This window comes from Labrus mixtus, chromosome 1 (genome assembly GCF_963584025.1).
Source record: "Labrus mixtus chromosome 1, fLabMix1.1, whole genome shotgun sequence".
NCBI lineage: Eukaryota > Metazoa > Chordata > Actinopteri > Labriformes > Labridae > Labrus > Labrus mixtus.
This window is the reverse complement of record NC_083612.1, coordinates 17,388,202-17,403,172: the sequence shown is the minus strand read 5'-3', so window position 1 is coordinate 17,403,172 and position 14,971 is coordinate 17,388,202. Positions and strand designations below refer to the sequence as shown.

General features: G+C 40.2%; 1 protein-coding gene across 2 annotated transcripts; it reads right to left on the bottom strand.

The window, feature by feature from the left end:
- Positions 1–282: 282 nt before the first annotated feature.
- On the bottom strand, positions 283–10,810 carry nkpd1 (NTPase, KAP family P-loop domain containing 1). 2 transcript variants are annotated; one of them, XM_061035719.1, is made up of 6 exons: positions 10,404–10,810; positions 8,926–8,996; positions 7,843–7,959; positions 4,216–4,544; positions 2,221–3,657; positions 283–1,225 (listed from the first exon to the last, which is right to left on the bottom strand). In XM_061035719.1, the coding sequence occupies exons 1-6, from the start codon at positions 10,463–10,465 to the stop codon at positions 935–937; spliced, it is 2,307 nt and encodes a 768-aa protein (XP_060891702.1). In that variant the 5' UTR covers positions 10,466–10,810; the 3' UTR covers positions 283–934. The 2 variants fall into 2 exon arrangements, with proteins under 2 accessions (XP_060891702.1, XP_060891711.1); XM_061035728.1 differs by lacking the exon at positions 10,404–10,810 and adding an exon at positions 10,221–10,385.
- Positions 10,811–14,971: the final 4,161 nt, after the last annotated feature.

Genomic DNA, 14,971 nt, shown 5'->3' with positions numbered 1-14,971 from the left:
AAAAGATTCTTTTACAATTACAAACGGGTGCTGAGACACATATTTACTGTACACTTTCACTAATATGTTTGGCTGGTACTGTAAATGCCCGAGGTTATTATTCTGATATTTTTAGACGGATGAACCTTTTCAGCTTTCTGAGGGAAACAAGTTCAAAGGAATCCGGATGAAATGAACCTTCAGCTGATTTATTTATTTATTTATTTTTACTTTGATGTTCGAATATCATTGGTGAATCAGCATATTCCTAGTGCTCCTTTTAACCTGACAAAGTACCCAACAACACTTTGATGAGCAGTTTAATTATTGCACACATAAGCTTACATTTCATTTACTGCCTGACCTGTTTCAATGTTTAGCATTAAAAAGAGCATTATGGTTTACTGGAGCTTATACTTATGCTGTATTTTATTATCTTCATTATCAATAAATTCTATCTAAAAAAAATACTCGTGAATGTCAATTGTAAGAAAATATACACAGAAGCTACTACAGCTTTTCTTAAACCTAAATGTTCAGTTCTTTTATTTTTTACAGTACAAGAGATTCAAAATTCTAGCATGCTTTTATGTTTTTTGTAAAGGCACAGAACACATTATTTATGATATTAGAAAATGTAGCAACAAGGACAACACATTATTAAAGTTTTATGCATGAGTAAATTACAGCTTTTTACAGATATTTTGGTTCATCTGTATGTTTTTCCTTTTCTTAACATATTTCACAGCTTGTTTGTCGCCCTGCTAATTTTCTATTTCCACCTTCCATAGCCCATTTAATTATAAAAATACAGCAGTGTTGTCCAGGCCCTTTTCACAACAAACATTTTGACTTGTTAGAATATACTGTATTAAAAGCACAGGTGTTATTGAAATCTTACATATTTAAATCACAATATTAGATATGCCAGACTTCATGGCTCTGTCGTGGATTCCTACATGCAGTTCTTAACCAGACTGGGGTTAGACGAGTAATGCTGGGCAGCATGTAATCGAGACAGCCGGTTCTGAGGGTGAGGAGGAGTTGACGTCGTTTTCTTGTATTGTGGTCGGAGCTGCGTTGGCAAGTGCGGAAGGAAGTGCAGTCTGAAAGTTGCCCATTCACCAAAGGTCATATTCAGGAGGTCCTTAAGATCAGCTGCATCACCAAAGATCAGTGCTGAACCACTGAGGTTATTCCTCTTCACAATATCAATATACTCAGGAGGGTATTTCAACCTCATCAACTGGGAAAACAAGAACATTTTAATGTTAAACATGCAGAGGAGAACATGATGTAGTCCCATAGTGTTCACTTATATGACATGGTGGATCTGAAAATACTTTTCTTTTGCATTTTCAAGAGTTCAGACAGTTCTGTTTAGTTCCGTTTTGTGGGGTTAAAGAATCTAATCAACTAATACAGCATTGTTACAAAATGTACAAAAATAAGACCATAAACTTTAAGATGTTTATGAAATGAATCCCAGCTTTAATACATTTATGTTCAGCATTTTCAGAAAATGCCATTTAAGGTTTTAACATCTTAATAGGTCGGTTTAATGTAATGCTTGAAACTGCATACTTTATTAAAATCGTCAACCCCACACAAGGTTTTCCAGGAGATGGAGCAGCATTCAGTTAACAGCCTCAATGTTTACTGTTAATCCGTCCATCTCTGTATCTGTATCTAAATTAAATTACTGCTTAAAACTAGAAGAATGAATGTGGTGACAAATGGGGTGTCATTGATTGCAAAGAAATGCAATGTACGGTATTTGCAGATGAGACAGTAAAAGTTGTCTATTCACTGCATGTTTTAAGAGCACATCTAGCTTAATATTTCAGAAAGTAATGGAACAAGAAAAAGCAGCCACTGTGAGGGTTTGAATAAAGAGCTGCCAACAACAAGCTGTACACCTCCAACTGCTCAGCAGGGAAACCAAATCCACTATGCCCTTCTGCTGTGCAGAAAAATACTCACGCTGTGTGAAAATCATCTTGTAGTTGCTCATGGTATGAATGGAAAACTAATTATTGGCTGACTTTCTCATTCAACGAAGAAGAGTTTTTGTTAGGCTGCTCTTTAAACCGATACACAAGATGTTCTTCTGTTGTAACACTGATAATGCAGCTGCTCAGCAAGTGTTGTTTTCTTGATTACCCAGCATTTGTTTGTTGTTTGTTGTCACCATGGATACTTCCAGGTCAAGCTAGTCTGAAATCTTTCGAAGGGTCTTACCTCTTCACAAACATCCTCTTTATCCATTTTGATGATGGTTGCGATTGGCAGAGGAGCAAGGTCCCTCATCCAGCCAGAATCTTTCAGACTGGATGTCCCTCTGATCTGAGCCAGCTCCTTCCTGATCGAATGATCCAAGTTCACCATCGCCAGTTCAAAAGTCTTCAAATTCTTCACAGTGAATTTGAAATCAACTTTGAGAAACCTCTCAAACATCTCAGGATCTCCGTCTTGCTCGAGGAGGTCCTCGATCTGTGAACTCATCACGTACAACTCTGCCCTGGACTCGGTGAAGACTTCCCATAAGGTCTTTGACTCATCAGTGTTGTCCACTTTCTTCCCATCGATATCTGCTCTCTGCTGAGCATCTTCCACACACTGGATGATCCAGCTGAGGCGACAGGGCCACTCATTGGCCAAGACCACCCATGCTGCAATGCAATCTGGTGGAGGAAGCTCTTTATTTAAGGCCTTCATGATTATCACGGTCACTCTGATGGTGTTGATCACCCTCCTCATGGACATGGCATCATCTACCATGTACTGGTTTAGATTCCTTTCATTGCTGGTCAAGATACTCCTCACCAATTTCTCCACTTCCTCCTCCTTTACATCCGGTGCCGCAGTAGATTTATCAATCAATGGCTTTGACTCTTTGGTTTCCAAGACAATTTCAATTAGTGATACATTGGAGGAAGATTTCTCATTCCGACCCCCAGTTCTACATCCGTCTTTGGAATTTTTGGTCAGGCAGTCAAACAAACTGCGCCTTGAATCGTCACCCAGTGGAGGGACTGTGAAGGCCAGTGTCATGATAGAGTTCAGCAGTGCATAAGCTCTGTCCTCTTTGCTGAAGCATCCATCTGCAAAGTTCACCTTCTGTACAAGAACATCAGGGTTGACGGCCAGAATGGAAATAAAGGGACTCTCTTCTTCTGAAAGCAGTATGTTGATTGCATCCAGAACTGAAACGATTTTCTTCGGAGAGCACCGATCCAGATTGGTGATCTTTAGTACAACTCGGATCCTCCTCCTCTCGAATACCTCCATAAACTGGATAAAGCATGTCAGAAACCACATTTCCTTCCTCACTTCGTTCATGAAACCCAGTTGGCTGCTGATCTTTTCATTGTCCATCCCGTTCTTGATGTTCAGATCCTGGCTGAAGATGAGGTTCTTGCCCATCTGATAGGCAAACCTCAGTGCGCTTGCAGCAGGGACTCCTAACGCAGCAATGAACAGACCCTCGAGAACACCCACTTGGCTGTTTGTGTTATTCTCCTCCTCATCTGGTTTTATCTCAGGTTTGGGAGGACCAAGAGTGAACATGACTACCAGGATTACCATCGGTACTATGAGAATGGACAGCAGGAGAAACCACAGAGGGCAGCAGCAAATCTTTTTGGACCTCCAATTGTTTCGACTCTCCTCCACTTTCTGAAACAAGAAAATACAGAACCAAGAGAAGCATGTTATACATCACTTACACTGTTTGTTTGTTTGTAAAGATTTATTTTGTGTCTTTTTATGCCTTTATTGTAGTGATAGGACAGTGGATAGAGTCGTGAATCAGGGACAGAAAGAGTGGGGAATGACATGTCGGAAAGGAGCCACAGGTCTGATTTGAGCCCGTCTGCCTGCTTCGGGGACTACAGCCTCTCTGTATGGAGCACGCGTCCTATCCACTTGGCCACAGCACTTTCATATTTTTGTCACAATAGCAATTTGGGTGTATAAATGGTTGGTTAAACATTTAGGTTCCAAAACGATCTATCTATTAAATAGTGCATATTTTTGTACCTACATTTATAGTGTAGACAGTAAATCCCAATGACTTTGAGAAATATCTCCACTTATGGATAGATTGTGTTGATATTTGGTTCAATGTTCATGTTCCTCTAAGGATAAATAAGCAATTATTTCCATCAAAGGATGCAACGGAAGTGGTGAATATAATACTTTTATGACCAAATATATGAAAAAAAAATCACAAACCTTGTTCAGGACTTCCCTTTCTTCATCATGTTGAGCAACACGGTATAGTACAAGCTGTAATTTCCCAAAGCTCATCTGCATGGCACGTAACAGTCGTATGGCAATCCCAGCCCATAGCAGGTCACTGCCTGCAAAGTGCCAGGCACTAAAATGTACAGAAATGAACCTGATGTTATGGTGCTGCTGGTTCTCTTCAGTCCAAATGGGCCTATAGAAGAGCAGTCGGACAATGAGCCCTAGAAAGTCAGTGGCTGAGGGAGGAATTGAGCGGGGCTTGGATCTCCCTTCATGTTCCTGCTCAATCCTCAAAGTTTCCCTCTTCATGTAAACTGAAACAAACAAAAAAATAAAAACACAGTATTACAGGTAGGTTAGGTAATTGAACGAGCTGGTAAATCTAAGGACAAACCTGTGACAACTAAAACAACATGTGGGCATTGGAAGAGATGTAGACAATGGTTAAGGTTTTTAAGTTAGTAAATTGGTTAGTTTTACTTATTTTGCTTTTGACAACTATGATAGGCCTATAATATGGCAGTTCACCCAAAACCAGTTACAGAGAAAATAAACACCTTGAGTTTCCTACAGAAACACAGACATGAAAAGGAATTTGTTTTTCCCCAGGAATTTTAAAATGTAAAATACTTACAATTTTTTTTTAATACTTTCATCTTGACATCAAGCTGGCTTATGGTATATTTATATTACTATTTTTATTTACCGGTATGTAGCCTAGCTAACTGTAATGATTGATTCGTGATGGGACCTTTGCTGGTTGGTTTGTATGCTTGCAGGACGTTATGATGCAGGTGTGGGACTACAAACAAACTTAATTCTGAGTCTGAGTCTGTTTAGTCTAGAAGTTAATTCATATGATTTAATTGGTTCAGTGAAAACAAGTCTATTAAATATAGAGTGTGAAAGTTAACTGTTACACAGAAAGTAGCCTTTACTTTTGATAGGTAAGAAACGAGGGAAAGTGGATTATATTGGTTACTATTATGGACAACTTCCAGCAAAGGGGATGCTAACGTGGAGAAATCGTGATGCCACAGATGGAGGGACGATGAAGAGGAAAGGGGAAAAGAGGACTGTCTGAAGAAGCAGCATTAAAACTGTAAGTAATGAGCTGTAATATGTTTCTTTAGTCTTGCTGAGTTGAGTACCCACAGGTTAATGTTAGCTAAAGCTGTCACGCAACTGCAAATTCACTTGCTGGACTTTAAAGTATTCAACCAAAGCAGTGCTATGGACACAAGCTGAATTATTTTGTGTGGACTTTGGTTTTTTGTTGTTGTTGTGGTGGTGGTTGTTTACTTGTTTTCTTGCCTTTGTTTAGTTCAATTTTGCACATGATTGTGCTTGCTGTGCACATTTAGTAACGAGAAATTGGATTATATTCCCCGGATAATTGAATGGTTTTCAGTAGTAATGCCATCTGTTGTGGTTTTTGTGTCAGTTATCATCATTGTGTCATTAGTATCATAAGCACACAGCCCAGCCTCCTGTAGTTCCCCTAGTTACAAGACTTTTCTTAAATAACAGTAGCATACTTATTGGTAGTCTTACAAAAAATGGAAGCATCATTTTTTATCTGGATATGTGAACATAGAGCTTGGTCTTATGTGTGCAATATATATATATATATATATATATATTTTTTTACCAAGGTTTGAGAAATAAATCATTGTGACAACCTTACAGTGCACCATGTATACTGCAAGACCTTTTAGGTAACACAAAGAAACAACCTTAAACCCAACTTTTCTTTTGGAGCTCTTCACTGAATGGACCGTGTACTGTTGCACCTGCTTGTCTTTTTTTCATCAGTTGAAAATATGCTCATGAATTTTCAGTCAGGGATTTAAAACACAGTTTGATTCTGTGTGTTTTGCTTGCATTTCCTCTGTTAAAGTCGTCTGTGATGGGGATGGTTTGGATGGTATGGACACTCTGAGAGTGGCACACATTCTCTTGAAGGCAACTATGGATATTTACTACTATTTACCACCTTTCATATAAAACATTAGTGTTCTTTTTCTGATTGCCAGGATATATATGCAGTGTTATGAGAATTATTATGTGTGTACTTACGGCAAAAGAGATCCCCTGCAGGCCTGAAGGACAGAAATACAATGTCCACTTTTCAATCAATCATTCGGTTGTGAAAAACTAATTAAAGCAGCAGCCAGCTCTGAGGAGCTGCACAGGTCGGTCACAGGCTCAGTCATAGCTCACTGATTTTCTGACTGCAGTGGCAAAGTCAGTGCAAGAAACAAACATGAAGTTTATATTGTTGCATTTTTGAATAGATTTCAACATGGGATTGTGCTACATGCAAACGTGTTTTTCTCCTCTTTTTTTCTACTTGATTGGCAACATTAATTCTGTTTTTTGTATATTTACTTATTTTTACATCTCAGTTGGGCTGATGTATTATGTATTAGGTCATACAAATAGCAAAAGCTTGTTCAAAGCTTGTTTTGTTGTTTCATACAAATATGATCTGTTACAAGGGGTACACCCTGTTTGTGCTTGTTAAGTTTTTGTTGCTTGTGATCTTTGGGTAGATCTGCTGCTCTGTCGGGAATAGAGAAAATGGTTTTCTATCATTATGCCCTCAGGGATGATAGTTGAAAATACTGTTCTTAATTACACTTAATGAAATTTGTAAGCACTCATTGGTGTGTGTTGGTACCCATAAGTTAATTAAGGGAAATGTGAGGTTAATGTTTTGTTATTCTGAACCATTTGAAGGCCTGATCTCTTCCTACACTTACCTGGGCAGGTGCTAGGTTCCAGTTAGAGGAGGCTGAGAATGTAAAGTTTCATTCATTAAAGCAGTGGCAGGAAAGAGATGACAGCTTTAAGAAAAAGCTAAAGACCCAGCTCTTTCATGAATACCTACTAACTTAAATATGATGGTTTCGATATCATTGATGATGATGATGGTTGTCACGATTGTTTTTGTTTGATAACGATGACTTATAAGATGGTTTCTATACTGATCAGAGCTCTCAAGAACTGCCGTCGATGTTGTGCTTTGCCTCTGTGCAATGCCTGTCAGCACGTGTGTGTCCAATCGGACTCAAAGCTGATCGTTTGCTCTTACTGACATTGTTCCCCTTTTTTCTAGATCCTTGCTTGTGTTGTACTCACTCTCTGATGTACGTCGCTTTGGATAAAAGCGTCTTCTAAGTGAATTGTAGAATTGTAGAATTGTAGCTTGCAGTTCCTTTTTTTGTTTCAGCCTTACTTAGTTTTCTTGAATTTTCCTGGGTCTGTTTTTTGACCTTTTCTTTGACATCTCTTTTTAAAAAAGTTTTTCCAATGCCTGTGGCGCTACATGCTGCCACAGCATTTCTGTTGCTAACAGGTGCAGTTTCCACAGTCAACATACCATAATTTCACACACTGCAGTTGTGTTTACAGCTAACACTGGGTGGTGAAAACAGAAAACAAACACAGTGTGGGAGTCATTCCAAGTTTACTTTTCTGTGTTTGGTGCCCACGTAAGAATTTTTTAAAATCCTTTGACCCATGGACCGTAGATGCACTGAAATCACATGATTTTAAGTGGTGAAAGATACAATATGCTGGGGTACACAAAGGGATAACATAACATACTTTCCATTCGTCTGAGAATCATGCTCGTTCGGTTCTCACATGAAGAGTAGAGTCCCACAGTCGCAGGTGAGGAAACCTTTGTCAGAGTCTTTGACAGTGCATATGCATAAATCTCATCTAGAAGGAGATATACAAAACAAAAAAACAGCATGCATTACTCACTCAGCTGAGGAGTTCACATTTAGTTTTGTAAACACTCAGAAATAATTCACGCTTTATTTCCACAGTCTGCTGTTGGCAAAAAGCATTGCACGTAATCTAAAATGAAAGATTATCTGACACACCCACTCGAATAATGAGTCACATGAAAAACTGAGACAACTGGATCCTGCGGTAACCACGCTCACAGGATTAATGATTACCCCAAACATTCCTTTAGCTTACTAATACTGAGCTAAGTGTCAACAACTGGGGAATGATAATGTGATTCATATAGGCAGATAGGTGAGCATTCACACACATCTCAGGAAAATGTTCTCTTTAGACTCTAAAGTTGGTGCTGTCGTTTTGTTTTTAAGCAACTGTCATCATTAGCTGTGAAAAGAAAAAGAAAGGTGAAGACTCGAGAGGAACATTTTTTTTTTATGTGGCAGACATATCTTGAATAATGTTATGGTGATAAAATCTATGTATTCAGAGTCTCTATTATATAGGCTATACCAAGTGTCTTCTCAGAATCCTGACTGTCAGTAGCAGCCAGATACATAGGTAAGTAATTCAAATGCAAAATGCAACTAAAAACTCTAAAGGAACTCAAATCTTACTGCACACTGCAAAATGCACAAGTACAAACCAACCTTGACTGCTGGTTTAATCATTATACAAACAAACACCATGAAAAAGAACAGCACAAGGGACAATTGTTTCCTTATATCTTCCATTAATATGACATAATGATGACTGTAATAATAATGGAGAAGGGCCATTGACAACAACGATGGGGCGTATGTCTATATATTTTAAGCCTATGTTAGAAAAGTACATGTGTTTATTTTCATGAACAAATTGAAACTGAAAATAAAAATGGAGCAGCTCTAAGCAGTAGGGGACAGAGCTGTGCCACACTACCTGCAGGGATCTTACCTTTTGTCGGCTTACGCATGATGACCGTGTGGTGGGCTGACGTGCAGCTTTCACAGAGAAATCCCTTTGACCTGGGGAGAAAAAGGAAGCAGCAAGGACCTCAGTGCCTGCAGTGGAGGGGTGTGTGTGAATGTGAATGTGCATGTGTATGCGTGGGTATGGGTGTTGCTTTCTGTACAAGTTCCCTGTCCTTCTTTACATCACTACCTTGTGTTTATGCCAACCGAGGAGGGTTCATAACAACGACATTTAACATATTTGCACCATTTGTAATTAGTCCTGACAAACAACTTCTGTTTCTACAGTTGATGGAGAGGATACATATTCTTAAAGATGCGGAAAAACTTAGGTAACAGTCACCTGAAGCACAATTAGGATTGCTGCTCTAAGAGAATTATGGACTGTAATTGAAATCTCTTAATTGTTAAGGGCAGACATTTCAACAGCTATACATGCAGCTTAAATACAGGCAGGTAGTGTTATTTTAGCACTTATATAGTAGCTGCAACTCAGCTGTTGTGAAAGGACACTAGCCAGGACTTGAGGAGGCCTGACAGAGTAAGTGTTGATAAATGCAAAGTATGTGGAGCAGACAGAGGTGTTTTCAGCCTCCAGTGAGAGGAGCTCTGAAGCAAAAAAAAACTCCTGATTTGTTCTCTGTTGATTCACTACTCTCAGTTTAACTTGAGGATTTGCTGTTAAGGATTTTTGAGCTCATGTACTGAACTCCTCGACAGCTAAATGAAAAAAACAACCCAAAAAAACCCCACAACACACCATGTGTGAATTGCACGTCCTTAAGAACGCTTACATTGCAGAAAGAGAGAAATTCACAGCCTACAGTGATTACATTTTGCTCTTTCTGATTGATGGCCGTTTAAGTGAGTTTTTTTCTAAAGAAGATAGCTGACATTCATGCACGTGTACACACCACCTAGAGTCTAGGCATTTTTTTTTATGATCTTGGAAATGTCAACAGTTTTGCTGTGTCAATGATTACCTGACATTACCTTCTCCTTTTCCCTGCTGGCAACATAGTTTAGTGTCTTTGTGTTCTTGCCTGTACTTGCCTAGTAAGCTACATGTACAGTTTTACATGCAGTTTAAAATACCACATACAAGCCAGAAACACCAATAGTGTTTTTGCTTATGTTCATATTTAACTTTAATGGTGCGACCTATGAGCAGTGTGGAATGAAATACTCTTTACTGCAACCGTAAAAGTTCAATTATATCATAATCTGCAATAAAATAAAATAAAAAGTCAAATCCAGATACAGATCAAACAGGCTTACCTGTTTAAGTTCCAAATGCCAGTTCTGATCTATATTTTGAATAATCTCGAATCCCTTCTTTCAATATCCAGCAGACAGAGAGGACAATGCAGCAGCAGCTAAGGCGTCTGCGAACGTCAAACCACCGAAACCTCCCTGCTGTAAAACTTAACAACACTGATATCAGAGGGGGGAAAAAAGCACCTGATAACCTCAGGCTGCAGTCTGTCTTTAGGCCGGTCACTCTCCAGGAAGTGCTTTAACATACAAGATGAAATTATTTCTCAGGGATGGAGCTGTACGTTTCTTCCATTCCTCCTCTTTCAGTCCCTCAGCTCCACCGTCCTGCTCCCAATCTTCTCTCTATTCATAGAATCGCAGTGAAGTGGGTAGTTCCTGAAAGCATTACGAGCTAGTAAAATCCTCATTCTTGCTATAGCTCGTGGCGTTCACAGTCCAACTTTTTTCCGTCCGTGGAAAAATGGAACAAATGAGTGATTTCATGCCGGAGCCCGGGGTCTGCATGATTCATGAACTGAATTCCAAGTTTGGAGTCCCCCAGGTTGAGAATGGCTGGATTGCTGTTCATGGCCTGAACTGACACGCAGAGCAGTTAAGATGCCAAAGCATGCAGCACCAAAGTGTGTGTTTGCCCGGAGCAGGATTTGTTATGACATGACTGGTTAGTCAAGCTTTGAGAAACAAGCTAGAAGCCTAATTTAATTTGGCATATTTTTATGGGGGGGAATTAGCCTACTTTTGTCATCTGGTGTCGAATAAACTTTGGAAACCTATGTCTTAAAAATAGGCATCATTTACTTTACAATATTTAATTTAAAGAATGTACACAGCTATGTTTTCCTTTTGATGACGGCAGAAATGACAATACCTCACATGAAGCTCACTCTTAAAAAAATGATTTCTCACCATGACTCTTTTCGATTATAAAAATGTATACTGTTGTGTAAAGAGCTCTGTGGGCACAGCTATGTTCAGGTACATTAGCTTTAGGAGCAGGCAGGTTTAATGGTAATGACTCCATCTTTTTTATATGAGTTCAGAGAAAGTGAAAATTGAAAAAGTATTGTATGTTTGTCACTTGTTATATGATGATTTAAGGGCTACATTGTTAAGGGAAATATGCAATGACATTTTTGATGGCAGATTGTTTGTGGCAGATTTTATTTGTTGATCCAATGATAGGAAAACGAAGTTACATACGTTTGCAATTGCAATATGTCAATATGTAGTGCTATGATTTTCCATTGCTGCAGATCTTGATGATCACTCAGGCTTTTCTATTATATGTGCAGCTAACTGTGCAAAAATGCACAAACTGACACCTGTCGGAGAGCAAACATACTTAATTTATGACTAGTTGTTGAATAAAGTTCAATTAGTGAACGTCTGATTAAGATTTAAAGGGCTTGGCCTGAGGGCAACTAATTCTGCCTTTACTCCGACTACCTGATTGTGCAACTTCTCTTTAATTAACTTGACTGTGAGAGAGAGAAAGGCAATATGTGTTTCTGTGTGTGTGTGTGTGTGTGTGTGTGTGTGTGTGTGTGTGTGTGTGTGTGTGTGGGCACACACACACACACACACACACACGCGCGCGCAGTTATCGCTTGTCCACAGGTCTTTTACAAACCTATACTGAATCAATTGGATGGTATCTCCCTGTGTGTGAACCCCCAGCACACTGCAGCCTTTCACTAAGTAAAGCTTCCAATTAAGGTTAACTAATTCACCTGCATGATCAATCCAAGATAGGTATCAGACACAGATAAATTATATTCCAGGATTGGGCAGGCTTGGAGTGATTTTTGCGAAAGGCGAGGGGAAATTAAACCAACATTGTAATATGTTGGGTTCAGGGGATGACAATTATTTTCTGTCAGGAGCTGGGTGGAAATGTGCTCACTAAAAGATCATTGGTATGAACTTCGCTGCATACATAGATGAAAACGGTTGTAATCTCTTCAACCAACAGAGGGTGCTGAAGTATAGTACATGAAAGCAGGACAATGACATATGATCTGGCTTCCCACATCAAACTTCTCTGCTCTGTTTGGTATGTAGCACCAGTCCCGACATTGAAGGAGGCATTTATTGCAAACGGGGTGCGGTCAAGAGCTTTAAGACGTGCTAGATGTTCTCCAGGATGGGCTGCTGGTCATTTGATGTAAATCAGTGTCTGCAGCACACACATTAACACACTGAAACACACACACTCAGCTATATCTCTCTGCCTCTAGTCCTTATCCATTGTTCCTAAAAGCAGACAAGCTTGGGTATTGACACGTGGCCTGACACCAGCTCTCCTGCCCGGCCTAATTGGCCTCAAGACCTCTTGTTGGTGTGATCTATTGATCAGCCTCACTGCAGATGCAGCTAAATCACAGGGAGAGGACGGTGAAATAGCCAGATATACTGAAAGTAAGCACTACCAAATCTGAGCATGATGTCTTAAGCTTTGCCTCTCCCTTGTCAGAGCTGTGCAGCAAGCTAAGACAATGATAAGGTCTTCACCCCGAGGTGCAAGGGTCCAGATTCTCGCCACAAGCTGATTCACACACACTGATTGTCCTTTATTGTTACTGAGGGGATGATGGCGCCAACAAATGGAGGTTTCTGAATGCCATGACCCCCCCCCCCCCTCTAAAGATCTATAGACAGTGTCTGCTTTAACAATCCCACCAGAGACAGCGAGATGAAAACCCCTCCACTCTCAGGAGATCCATTTTTTGTTTGATACCTCTGCAACAAATATTAGGAGGGGTAAAGAAAGGGGGCTTTGAGATTGCAACAGAAGAGCTCTTCAGGGGCAGGGGTGAGCAAAATGGCATGCATGCTGATCTTGTATCTATCAGCGCAAACATCCAACACCTGATTATTTCTGCCTGCACCTTCAACCTCCTTCCCCATTCACATTCAGATCCGAGATCACATCATCCCCTTTCTCATCTCTTCCCGACCTCTCCTCCTCATCCTCTCCCTTCTCACCAAGTACAGCCATTTCATTGTAAATAGTGTCTATGCTTCTCTGCCTCTTAATCCTGCTTCTTTCTCATTCGGTACAGCCTTCTCTCAAATCCCAGAAAAACTCATGAGAGAAACATGCATGTGTTTATGAGGCCTGCCACACAATATGTCCTCTGCTACCTTGTAAAAGGCAATACATTCTTCTTCATGGGGGTGCACAAATTTCCTATTCTCTTTTGTGTGTGAGAGCTCCATTCCCATATGGAATTACATTTATGATGCATGACAAGGCTTACTATTCTCCATCTCCACTGCGCCGCGCTGAGAGTAACCAGAGCTGTCCAAAAGTCATGGCTGTGACAACGCAGATCATTATACATTTTCTCTCTGTGCGGCTGCCTCTCTGTATTCCTCTCCATGCCTCCATGAAATCTGTCTTTATCCCGCCCTGCCAGAGTTGAGCTACCAGGTGCAAATATCCCAGCTCTCTCTGGGTGTTGTTGTTGGGACTGAGTGTCCACTCTTGGACCTTTACACCAACACGCAGACTTACACGCATGCGTGCACACATTCACACCGCCCCGCTGATCCTGCCTCCTGTTTTATTGTCAATATCAGGCAGCTCAGGGGTGGCAGGGGTTGACGGCTGTTGACAGGGGCAGGATTGTCAAGGTAAAGATGATGGCAGCTCTTGCGGAGATGGAATAGCTGCATCTTGAGACCCCTTGGAGGGTGTTATTAGGGCGATATGAAATCTGCCCTCTATCGGACCCACATAGAAAGAAGGGGGGAGGATGCGGCGAGATGCAGTGCTAAATGTTGAGCCTCTCGTTCCCCCTTTCAGCTTCCTCTTATCTACCACGCTATCTTCACACACATACACACATGTTCAGCTTCAAACCACCTGTGTCTGTGTTTTTCACAGCGTGCAGTCTCCCTGCCTATTTGCACAGAGGAGTTGCTATATCATATAAGAAAGGGCACTAATCTTGTTTATTTTGGATATCCTGAACATGTACACCTGAGGGCTCACAGCATGCACTGCACCATGAAACCCGGAACCTGCTGTCATGCTGCTCCAAAGCTCCTGACAAGATATCTAAGCTCACACAAGTGAGTAAACGGCTGTAGTAAGGTTTGAGCCTTTAGTGCAAACAAATGTGGAAAAAGAGGTGACATACACATGTCTACCATAACTGTTATGTATTCAACAAGTCTGCAATATCAAAAAATCTTAATGCAAGAATCTATCATATATTGAGTGAATGCACAGCAGAGGAGCACAACTCAACATTCAAGGTATTTCTATTGGTATGCTTTCGTTTGATTTCCATCACTGAATTCCCAGAATTAAATATCTATAGACAACTGTTGGATTGGATTGCTTTGATATTTTTATGCAGACCACCCTCAGAAACAAACCCAGAGGATGAATCCTTGATGACTTTTTGGATTCCTGTGATTTGTTATCTGTGGCCACCATAAGATTCACATGTTTGACGACATCACTATGAAATTTGTAGCGTCGGTCATATTTTTTTGGTTTATTGACAAATACTGTACGTGTAAAGCTATTGTATATCTCAGCAGCTTAGATATACATTGTGTTTGGTTCTTATATGTAAAATCATTACAACAAAATGCTAAAATGAGATGGTGAAGATGCCAGAAGTTGTTCCTGCTTTATGAGGTCGTGTGAGACTTACTCGCTGTTTGTCATTTTGACTGACAGGGTAAATAACACCTGTCATAATGCTTATTTGAATTTACTTTGACTTCCTGTCTAA